This window comes from Sorex fumeus, unplaced genomic scaffold (assembly GCF_029834395.1).
Source record: "Sorex fumeus unplaced genomic scaffold, SorFum_2.1 ptg000072l, whole genome shotgun sequence".
In the NCBI taxonomy this organism is placed as follows: domain Eukaryota; kingdom Metazoa; phylum Chordata; class Mammalia; order Eulipotyphla; family Soricidae; genus Sorex; species Sorex fumeus.
The window spans coordinates 55,268,298-55,280,725 of NW_026606129.1; the positions used below are offsets into that span (position 1 = coordinate 55,268,298).

A 12,428-nucleotide genomic window follows, 5' to 3' on the forward strand; every position below is an offset into this window, starting at 1 on the left:
GAAGTGGAAATGTACTTGAGTGTTTTAAGGCCAACAGACCAAGAGAAACTCCAATGTCCTGATGTCATCCCAGCCATGTGCTGTGTTAGACCCCAAGGTGGAAATTTAATGTGGTTGTAGGTAAAATTTTCAGAGCTCTGAGTAAATTTTTCTTTCTTTTTTAATTTTTATGTTTGAAACTTATTTAAATACTATGATTTACAAAGTTTTTCATAATACACATTTCAAGCATTCATTGTCCCAACACCAATCTTACCACCAGTGTTACCTTTCTTCCACCAATGTCCCCTTTGTCACCCCCACCCCAAAACTTTCCCCTCAACGGGCACAAAATAATTAACCTTATATTGCTTGTTACAACAATTGGAATTATTAAAAAATAGTTCTATGAAAGAAAATTTGTGAAGATTGTTGTAGCTCACAATGGTTTTACCAAAGTCATTGTCTGAAGATTTATTGAGCTTTTTGGTGCTAGTGGAATCTTCTGTGTTATTGTTTTCACTTATTGAGTTTCATGAGCTTCTATGCAATTTTCCCATATAATCTGCTGTGCTCCTACTGGGCTGTCAGTATTGGGAAAATTTGTAGGTGTTATGAGCCCATGTATGGAACCACTCAATCCAGGAGCTATGGAACTGGGATGATTTGGTGATTTGGTGATTTGGTGTCTCTTTCAGATTAGTCATGAAGCCCGGCTGTTCATATGCTGGATGATGTCAGGTGTGGGTTTTGTTGTTGGCCTTCAGCAGAGTAGGGACTTGACCCCCACCCCCGCCTTCCCTAGAAGGCCCCAGAGTTCTCAGTCTGAAGACTAGTCTACCTGGGAGTTTCATCTGCTTGGCATCTCTTTGAGATTAATCTGTAAATTTATTTTCCTGTATGATAGTTTTGATGATTACTATTACTTTATGTTGAAGTTATAGTAGGTATTAAAGTGAGAGAAAAAAAGTGTAGAAAGATAAATAACTATACTGGGGACATTTAGTTATAATCAAATAGGGAAGATTATGCAAGGAACTGTAGTTTGCAAAATTGTACATGGGAACATGTGCCCCATGGCAGGTTTCAGTGTTTCCTGATCATTCTTTTCTTTCTTATCCTCTGAATTTTAATCATCATCTGATGAAATGTGTGCCTTGTCTTGAACATTTTCTGAAATGCTTTACAAATTCTATTATTCTGGGTTCATGGAGGAAAATATCTGCTGTAAACTTGTCCACATCATAGTTCTGAGGATTCACTAACTTCCGCTTCCCAAAGCTGCAAGTCATTTTCTTTCTTTTTCATTTTTCAGTTTTCTGGATTTTGGGACCACACTTGGTGGTGCTCAGGTATTATTCCTGGTGGACTTGGGGAACCATATGTGGTAACAAGGATTAAACCCAGGTTGTCTGAGTGTGAGAGAAACATCCTCTATCTCTCTCTGGCCCTGAAAATTATTTCTTAACCTCTTCTTTAGCTCTGTTTATCTGCCCAGAGATAGCATTACTCTGGCTTTCAGGAACTTTCTACTGTCAAACAGAGAATTGTATGATTCCATAGTGTAGCTGGGCAGAGGACAGCTAGACTGGATACTGTGAATCCATTTGATAAAGTCACAGGTGACTCACTTCCAAGTATAAGCCTCATGACAACTGATTGCCAATTTTTGTTTCTAAAAAAAGTACATGTATAACTTTTCAGAACTTCAAGTTCACACAGTAATAATAGAAACAAAAACTCTAAAGGAACTGAGACCATAGGACTGAAGAGATAGTACAAGGCTTAAGGCATTTGTTTGCCTCGCACGCAATAAATCGAGGTTCAGTTCCTTGACATTGCATATGGTTAACCATGTACTGCCAAGAGAAATCCCTGAGCACAGAGTCAGGAGTAAATCCTGAGCATTATTGAGCATGCTCCATCAATTGTTCCCCACCTCTCAGACACATAAACAAACAAAACTAAAGAAACTCTTACTTCCTGAATATTCTTTATTTTCTCTATTCATGTTTTCAGCTGGTATTGGAGAGAGCAAAAGTCCTAGCATATATATTTATAAACATCGAAGGAATCTAGCTGCAAAGAACCATTTGTACTGTATTCAGTATCTGATGTTGAGTTCTCCAGATACAAATAACCTTGATAATTTGTTACCTAAAAGATAAAATGTCTTAGTGGTATGCCTCACTGTAATTTTGATTTTCAAGTGTTCTTATCTGATATGCTTACATTATCTCCTTGCTTCAATGGATTATTTTAATGATAATCTTAAATAATTATGTAAAAGAATCTCTAATACCTTGTTTTATTTATAATTTTTCCCAGCTGTAGGCATTCAGATGAAACTTGAATTTTTCCAAAGGAAGTTCTGGACTGCCAGCAGACAGGTAAGTTACAGTCAGCCTACTGAAGCATTAGAGACACTGTTATTATACAGGTGTTCACACTGGGTACCCGGAGTCTAAAAGTGCCAGATTTCCGACAAATGTTTCTAAAATGAACTGCTGGCTGCTCAGATCACCTTTCACTTTACAGCAAACTAAAGGGCTGTCAGTATGCTTGACAGCACGTGCTGGGCAAAGCAGGAGTGCTCTCCTTTGAACAGTTTTCATTATGAGCTCAAGATTGTAGCCTTCTAAATGAGATTTTTTTATTTAAATATTGGGATGTTTATGAGGCTTTTGTAGTGATTTCCCCTCCCCAATATTATGATGATTGTCAATTTATTTGTGAATCTTTTTTATTGTACTTTCAAAGGTTTTTGCATCACTAAATCTGAGTAATATGCCTTCTCTGACCCAAGGGCTTTTTCTGGGATTCTCTGCCTTGAACAGTCTGGGAGCATTCCTTCCTAGTGAGAGCTGTCTTCTAAACAATCTAATTCTCGTTTGTTCAGTAATTCAGCAGAAATTGCTCTTTATTTTTCTCCATTCGTCCAATTCTAAATGTTGGCATGGTCGGTCTATTGTTTCTTAAATGAAAATACTTGGGAAATTATATTCTAAGAACACAGGAGCCTTAAAAAGTCACTGTGGGAGGGAGGCAGATAACTTAAAGTGTTAAAAATATTAAATTGTTATATAATTGTATTTCCTATCATCCAAAGATTTCAGATCTTAAAATGATACCAATATTGAAGATCAGCAATTAATAACATTATAAATTAAAGTAAGCATCTTAATTTAAAATAAAACAGAGCCTGGTCTTCCCATCCACCGCCACCCCAAATTGTCATTGGGGTTACCAGTTAGATGGGGAAGTTTTATCTTAGAACACTTCCTTGGGATGAATTTGGAATTTTCTCTTGGATGAAGTTTACATTGTGATATGGCTGATTGTTGACAGCTTGTCCTAAGTAGTTGAGTTGAGAGCAATCATTGTGGACATTGGGCTTTCCAGATAACACATTTCTCATTGCCTCCCGCCTCTCCTTAACACAGTGTGCCTCACTGGATGGAAAATGCTCCATTAGCTGTGATGATGAGGTAAGAGGCCTCCTGGTCTTCTGTCTGCTCTGGCCAAGGGAAAGGGAGAGAGGACACCTTCTCACCGAGGGAGTGCTGCCACCATAAACAGAACGACTCTGAAAGCTGATTCTCCACCAATCTCCCAAACTCAAAAGATATGCACTGCTTCTCCTTCCTTCCTTCCTTCCTTCCTTCCTTCCTTCCTTCCTTCCTTCCTTCCTTCCTTCCTTCCTCCCTCCCTCCCTCCCTCCCTCCCTCCCTCCCTCCCTCCCTATCTCCTTCCTTCCTTCCTTCCTTCCTTCCTTCCTTCCTTCCTTCCTTCCTTCCTTCCTTCCTTCCTGCCTTCCTCCCTCCCTCCTTCCCTCTCTCTCTCCCTCCCTTTCTTCCTCCTTCCCTCCCCACTTTCCTGTCTCCTTTCCTCTTTCCTTCCTTCTTTCCTTTGTATTTGAGGCAACACTTGCGAGTGCTCTGGGACTAATCCCAGCTCATTCTTCAGGAGCTGCTCCTGGTGGTTCTTTAAAGACCTTATAGTGAAAGTTATTGAACCCTGGACTCCTGCCTGCAAAACACACAAGTTGAGCTATCTCCTGGCCTTAGTTCTTCCTTTTCTTTGAAAAAAAATCCCCCCAATTTAGAGCTGGAAAAATGAACTTTAAATGTCCCAGAAACAGCAAGATTGGAACATTGGCATGTTATAAGATATGGTATTGTCATATGAAAGTCACATTACAAGCCTCAAAGCTTGCTCCCATGTATTATCTATTCCCATTCTTATAACAACCCAGTGAAATGGGAAGAGAATTTTGTTCAGTCTTCAAATGAGAAAATTTAGGGTCAGAAAAATTTAATGTCCTGCTTACTTTCATATAATAAACAAACTGAAAATCTAGGAATTGCAAACTTTTAATTCTACCCATGGTGCATTTCTTCCATTCTGTCATTGGATTCCCATAGAACTCCCTTTCCTTACATTTCTCTCCTCTCTCCCTCCCTTCCTCTCTCCCCACCTCCCTCACCCTGAAATTTGAATGGCACACATAAGCAATAGAAAATTAAAGCACCACTGCCTGAAGTCTGCATCAGACATGTGTTTCTACATTCATTTCTGTGCTCCCTTTGTCCCATGTTTTGAAGGAAGCAGGTATGCAACGGTCTTTTTACTCTAGGTAACCTTTCTTGTTCTGCCTTAGCTGAACATTAGTCAATATAGAAGCTATAATTTATACACAATATTATTATATTCCTTCTAGTTTTCTAATTACTGCAGGGAATATAGAAATCTTAAATAAACAGTGTCGAATAGAAAACATAGACTAGGAAAACATTTCAAAAGTAAACATATGCAAAGGAAACGTTAAGTACAGAAATAAAAAGGGGATCCAGGAAAAAGTTAAAACACAAATTATTAGTCTCCAAAGGGCTGACTACTGGTTTAAAAAAAATAAAAGCCAACTAATATACATTTCAGCAGAGGCAAATTTTTTATGATGCTATGATACAATATAATTTTTCCTGAGGAAAGAACACACCAGGACATTTTACAGTTAACATTCTTTCAATAAGTTTGAGGATGCTATTCATGGAAGAAACAATGGCCACAACCCCCTCCTCTGTCTTTGAAACTTAAATGTATTCGAATGCTGAGCCCAAGCCAACAGTGTTGCTGATAGTACTGATCAACCAGCGTCATGAAGTCCTATGTAAAGGAACAATTATAAATTCCCGTTTTCAGTGAGAGAACTAAATTAGCCAGTTTGTTGACTTCAATATCATCAGTACCTGATATATAATAGACAGTGGCTTGGATAGGCATTGATTAACTGACTAGTTACTGAACCATTGCTTTAATAGATAGCAATTCAATGAATTAATAAGCAAGAGCTCATAATCCTCCTATAAAACCACCCTGCCTCTACATCATCATACAGGAAAATAAGAAAAAATGTATCCTGACTTATAATATATTTGCTGTCTAGTGACTGATTTCCCTGCTAATACAGCAGAGTTCTTAAAGGTATAGATGTCAATATGTTCTAGTTTCTGATTCCGAGAGTAATATGCTTGTGGGTGGGTTTGGGCAAGTTTTGGAAACCTGATGTACCTCAGTTTTCTTAACAATACAGTAGAGAAGGAAATACCTCACAGGTTAATTATGGGTATGAATGAAGTCTATATTTAAAATGCATGGCACAGGTCTTTGCAAATCACTCAATAAATGTTAGGTATGGATGAACAATATCTGAGACCTCATATTTTCTTCTCATAGTGTTTCACCTGAGTCCAGAACCTCAGGCAGCAGTGATATAAATCCTTTAAGCAAATGGCAATGCCTCTTAGATACAGTAAGTAGAAGACAGGATGCCCTTTGCTTAGCTGTGCTTTCTTTTTGCAGGTGCTTTAGAACTTCCCGAACGGTTTAATAATGCTATTTAATGGCTCATATACTTTGAAAATTAAGCATTAAAATTTCTCTGATTTATGCACCTCATCTGGCATTCAAAAGTTCTCGTGCTGCACTCTGAAACTGTTATCCATCTCCCATTTTGACTCTAAGTTTTGACTTCAGTTGAGCCAGCCCTGACTTTCTCTCAAGATCCCTTTCCATCTTTCAGCAAACTCTTTCATGTGTTATTTCCCTTTCATAATTTTTAATTAAGCTACTGAGACAAGTCCCTCCTCTTTGCCAGCTGCCCTCAAGTGACCAGGTAGGTCAAATTAAAAACAGCTGTGGGACTCATTAAATTCACATATTTCTGACTTCTAATCTGCACTGAAGAACCGGCCCCAATTCCTCAGAATTATCAGATATCCTTTGCCTTATATCTGCTCCACCCCCACTGTCTTCCTCATCTGTGGACTTCCTGAGCCTTGACTAGAATGCCCTGTACTGGTGGGTGGAGTCTATATGGGCAGGCATCTTCTCCTCTTATAGCAATAAGATTCAAGATTGCCCCTGATAGTGCCTTGTAGTATCTTGCCCGCATGGCAAAGCCTGGCAAGCTCCCCGTGACATATTTGATATGCCAAAAACAGTAACAATTCTCACAATTTGTTGTGAGATATTACTGGCGCCCCCTCGAGCAAATCAATGAACAATGGGAGGACAGTGCTACAGTACTGCAGTTGTTCCTAAGGAATGGAGATTAATAACTATGATCAGACATTTAAGGCTTATAGACATTTCCTTTTGACCATGAAAGATCTTCCTGCAGTAGGACAGGTCCAAGGAAATGGCTAAATTCTAGCAACCAGGTGCTTCCTTTCTAGACCTGCCTGGTCCAGGAGAAGTTTGAGGGTCAATGGAATAGTTATTGAGGCAAGGAAACAGGTGACTCCTGCCAGACACTTCATCCCCAAATAAACCCTTTGCAATATTTTCTTTTTCCAAAAACAGTACTTTTATCTAGGGAGCTAACCTAGTAGGGAAGGCTATACGTGATATGAGAAAAAGGTCAGCATAGTCCACAATCCATAAATAAAATATTTGGGATCAGACTGCAAGAACTGGATGCAGTGGTATTGGGATTGGTGGTGGTGTCGAAGTTGGGAGGTAGGCGGGGTTGGGGAGGACAGTGCTGGAGTTTAGGAAAGAGTGTTCTGGGATGTAGAAACTGCCTTGCACTTCACTATCTCCCCCACCCATGCCCCGTCTTCCAGTCTTCCACCCCCTCTGTTTTTCAATCAAGCGTGAAAAGCAACAGCCATCACAAAACTGTACTTCTAAGTGAGATGTTCCCAATCTCCACTCAGTTTACACAAAAGATAAAACAAAAAGCAGCAGAGCTCAGACAAACAGCCTGAACAACTTCCTAGTAGGAGCCATGTGATGACTTCAGTTTCCCTCTCTGAGTAACTAACTAGATTAAGGTTTCTTGTAACAGAGCTTCATAGGAAGTGCCCCTGAACCCTTCCTTGCTCTGAGGATGTAAGTCCCTGTGCTGTGAGGACTTTGTGAACAACATGCATCTCATAATGTGCTCAGCCCTTTCTCTCTTCCTCCTGTTTATGCTTTGTTTTTTGCTTTTGAGCCACACTTGGTGATGCTCAGGACTCAATCCTGGCTCTGCACTCAGGTATCACTTGAAGCAGGGCTAGGGGGACCATATGGGGTTCTGGGGATCAAACCCAGGTCACCCACATCCAAGGCAGCCTTGCCTGCTGTACTATTGCTCCAAGCCCATATACACCCTCCTGTTTAAGTTTCTCCACAAACCTGTGAAATAGCTGTTGCTATCTCCATCTTCTAGATAAGGAACCTGAGACTCGGAGTATTAAAAAGGATACACTGATAGCAAATGTCAGTCTTTATTCTAAAGCCCTTGTATCCTAGCCTCAGGGATAATACCATCTTCCAGTCCAGATGAGCTGGGCATTGTATTCCTACTCCAGTCACTGCTCCTTCACTGACTCTTTATCTGGGACTGCCTAATTTCCACTCCTGGTTTGAGACTTGATCTCAGGTATCTCGTTTTCCTGCTCTGCCTTTGTGATACAGAATCTGATTTTTCTGTGGAATAATGAGCCATCAAAGAGTTGAACAAAGTTGTCTGTTTCAGAAAATCAGTTGCTCTCTTCCTCTTTTCTGCTGTATTCATCTTCACATTTTTCAGACAACTATATCCCTAGATCTTTTGTCAATGGTGGCTGTAAAGTAAAGCCACAGTATCTTGAAAAAAGTTGGAGCTTCTCATTTCTCCATATCTTTCAGTTTATCTGTTCTCCTTTGAGGTTAAGTAAAGGACATTACAAGATGTTTACCTTAAGATGAATTGGGGGTGTGGAAGTAGTGGTAAGGAAAAGCTGTGAAAATCTCTCTTCCTTTTTTATTGGAGAAGAGAAGAAATGGTGCCCTCCAGATTCACTGCCCAAGGTCAGTGATGCAGCATCTTTGCTTTTGACCCATGATTCTTTTCAGTGATTTTTAAATTGCAGTGGTGGCCAAATCTTTTTATAATAATGATTGCATTCTATTGCAATGACCAAGTATTTAATGAGTGGATTTATTCATTGGTTTAATTTGGGGGGTCACATCCAGCAGTACTCAGAAACCATTTGTAGTTTTGTGCTCAGGAGTGAACCCTAGTGATGCTTAGAGGACCACACATGATTCCAGGGATCTGAATTTTGTTCAGATGTATGCAAAACAAGTGCCTTACCTCTAGTAGTATGTCTTTAGCCCTGACCAAGTCTTTTTTATAATCTATATCACTTTGAATTTCAAGCTTAACTGAGAACAAGTATAGTAGGGTATCTCCTCTGTCACCTAGTTTCTGTTATGGAATCCCAATTTAAGAGGATAAAAGGGAATTTTAAAAGTAGCCAATGGAAGCTTTCAGGGAACCAGATCGGGAATGAGGGTACATGCCTCACATCCACCAGACCACAGTTGGACTCCTGGCATTACATGGTCTCCCAAATACCATCAAGTATAGACTTGGAGACACCAGGTATCAGTACAATGGAATTCCCCACACTACTGAGCAAGAGCAGAACTGAGTCCTCGGTCCTCAGCACTGAACAGTCTATTCAGTCAAGAAATGCTAGAGAGGACCCCCCCTTAGCACTACCTGGGAACTCCCCCCACACACATACCACACATACACATGTACACACACATACATACATATACACACAACTAGACAAAAAAATGGAACCACTGTCCAAGAAATTAATATCAGTAACACCAGTACTCAGTAAAGAGAAGAAATTTCAACACTTGGCCAGGAGAGCATGCCTGCTTACTGAATCAAAGTGGGAGGCATTGCTTGAAAAAGTATTTTCTCTACAAGTAATTTTATCAGCTATACAAAACTCTGGATAGTTTCAAATACTAAAATTAATGTTGAAGAGCACGTGAATTCACATCCTTTGTGAAAAAATTGGCCTGAGCCAGGCACATACAGCATACACATCATTACAGGATTTGAGGAGTTACTACAGACAGATTTTAAAGCTTCTGATGTTGAATGTTTCTAAATATACCATGGTTTCTTTTGTTTCTTGTCTGTATATGGTAGTAGAGCAAATTTGTAGGAGTTAGTATTATTTTGTTTCTTTAAAGATTGTTTTCAGTTTTTTTAAAACAAAAATCAGTAACAGTTGTGTATATTATAAATAAATTAAGTGAAAAGCCTATTTAGAGAACATGGATAATCTTCCAGAGTCCCACTTAGTTTTGTTATCTTGGAGAAGACAATGTCTCTGCGTTTTAGTTTTCTCCTTTATCCAAAAAGACAATCCCTACCTGGTAGTATGATAAGTGAGAATTATGTGTGATAATGTCCTATTGCTCAATTGCCTTATCCTCTTCCCTTCCTCCTCCTCCTTGTTCCTTCTCTGTGGTCTCCTCTTTTATCTTCTTTTTCTCATCCTGTCTTCTTCCTCTTCCTCCTTTGCTTCTTTATTCTCCTCCCTTCTTTCTTTCTTTCTTTCTTTCTTTCTTTCTTTCTTTCTTTCTTCCTTCCTTCCTTCCTTCCTTCCTTCCTTCCTTCCTTCCTTTCTTTCTTTCTTTCTTTCTTTCCTCTTTCTCCCCTGACTCCTCTCTTCTTCCTCCTCCTTTTTCTTCCTTGCACACTCTTTCTTCCTCACCATGTTTTCTTTTCTTCCTCACTTTTCTCTTCTCTCTCTTTTCATTTTAACCTCCTTTCATCATTATCTTTCTGCTTTTTCTTCTCTTCCTTCTCATGCTCCTTTATTCTTCTCTTCTTATGATCCCCCGTTGTTGCACTCCTATTTAAGAGCATCACAGTATTTTTCTGTAATTATCATTGCATGATAGTTTTCAATTGGTAATCTCCAAAGTTTACCATTCTTCTAGTTTTACAGAGGGTGTTCGCCTTACAAGCGGCCAACATGGCCGACCCGAGTTCGATTCCTCCGCCCCTCTCGGAGAGCCCGGCAAGCTACCGAGAGTATTCGATATGCCAGACACAGTAACAACAAAGTCTCCAATGGAGACGTTACTGGGCCCACTCGAGCAAATCGACGATCAACGGGAGGGCCTTTACCTTTACCTAGTTTTACAGCTTGTTTCCAGATTCTGAATTGAAAAAGCCTTCCCCCTTCTCCAGAATTCTTGCTTCTATCCCCTCTACCCCAGACAAGAGTATGAGTAATGGTGGTTATGGAGAAGGGAGTCTCCTACTGGCCAATCTAACCGTATTTGCATTGCTGGGATCATGAAGAACAGAGACCCTTATTTACATAAAGTAAGAGAGGACAAATACCAAGAACTTACAGTAGATAATGAAATACTTTCATAAAACACTTGAATTTTGAAAATACATTTTTAAAAGCAAATTTAGATTATAACTGCTGATGTACACCAACACACACACACACACACACACATGCTCACACATACACAAAATTTTGTGGAGTCTGGAAGTTGGGAGTGTGTTTCTGATAAACTTAGAAAGAGCACAATATAGAATCCTTCACTTCACATTTGACTTTTTCAGAATGATCACAAGAAGGGTCAAATAGAATAGAGCTACCCAATTTTCCCAGAAGCTTCTCTTAGACCTTCACTTTTGAAATCATTTTCTTTGGAAATACCTTTCATGTTTTCATGTTTTCTGTGGTGATTTCTTTCTTCATGTAGTACCTCTGACAGATTAAAAAAAAAACGTATGACTTAGTGGGATTGGAGCTTCCCATATCACATTCAGTGAATTCACCAATTTTTACTTTCTCAAGCTTTTTAGTTGAACTCATAATCTATTTATGATTTGATTTATTGAATTCTTTAATATTTACTCCATTAGACAAAGAAATATCAACCAACAAGATAAGTGTTATAGGGAGAAGACTAAGTGATTAGGCATGCTTGAATAAAAGTAATTTTAGACATAGGGAGGAAGGGAGAGTTACAACTTTTGATTTATACACACTGAGGAGTGGGATCATTATTATTATATCTGAATTATCAAGGATGATCTGCTGTTCTCCAAACAAGACATCTCTCTTATGAAAGATGTGGTAGGGCCTCACAGCTTCAACAAATTCTCTCTTGCTTTCTTACACAAGGATGGTTATTTCTGACCAAGACACTGCTGTCCTTTGGTGCCTGACTACACCTAACTCTATGGACAGGTAAATCTCTCAGAAAACAGGAGCCCTGCGGGGGCCTGGAGCTGAGCGGAATTTAGCTCAGGGTAAAGATATGTTACAAATTAAATGTTACCGTTGGTATGTAAAGCTGCAATAAATAGAAACTGAGTTACATCAAGGACAGAATTAAACCTTAAGTTTAAACTCCACAGCACTGTAATTAAAACTTAGCCTGTAGCAAATCATTCACTTGAGATTAAAGTAGTGTGGGGGAAGCAGAGGTTTGGGTTTACCTTGCTCTCAACAATTTATAAGTCTGAGCTACCAAAAGCTAACAGCCCTGCCCCCAAATCCAACTCCCAATTAAAAACACAGTTTGAAAACCTTTAGGAGGCCTAAGGGGCCCCTTTAACAGAAGGCTGCCCCTTCCCCCTGCCTAAGTCTATGAACAAATTAAAAAATATTACCTGGTCCCCCGATGGTCTTCTGAGCTGACACGGTGTTTTCATTAATACATCATTAGAGTAATGGCATTGCGCTGGTGTTTGCCTTTCAAACAGCCTGCGCTTCTACTACTGAGTATATAGACGTGGGTGCCTCTGAATATTCTGTTGCTGGGAAATAGTATTTAGGTCATAGAAAGGGGAAAAAGTACAACAAACTGTAAATAATACTTTAAAAAAAAAAGATAGTCTTCTTATCCTACTCTGGATATTCAAGGCTTGTTTGGTGTGTTAATTGTGTTAGTTTTGTGGAATAAACTGGGGGGTTAGCTTTCCTTTGCCCTTGCCTCCTAGAGCCAGCAGGCATTTCTCATTTTCCCAAAGAACCGAAAGTAGGGTTCTCTCTCAGTTGGAAGCACGTCAGCTCCTATAAAAGCGGTCTGGGGATCCCATGTTCAAACTGTGACATTTTCACTTTTCTTTC

The 12,428-nt window shown here is 39.4% G+C and overlaps 1 protein-coding gene across 2 annotated transcripts in view; it reads left to right on the forward strand.

Annotated features, from left to right (window-relative positions):
* The window catches only part of CACNA2D3 (calcium voltage-gated channel auxiliary subunit alpha2delta 3), a 1,033,411-nt gene that overhangs the window by 912,107 nt on the left and 108,876 nt on the right, over positions 1–12,428 (forward strand). For both annotated transcript variants that reach the window (XM_056129451.1, XM_056129450.1), the window contains 2 exons: positions 2,308–2,369; positions 3,423–3,467. In XM_056129451.1, the coding sequence (XP_055985426.1) occupies positions 2,308–2,369; positions 3,423–3,467 (107 nt within the window). The remainder of the gene's footprint in view (positions 1–2,307; positions 2,370–3,422; positions 3,468–12,428) is intronic.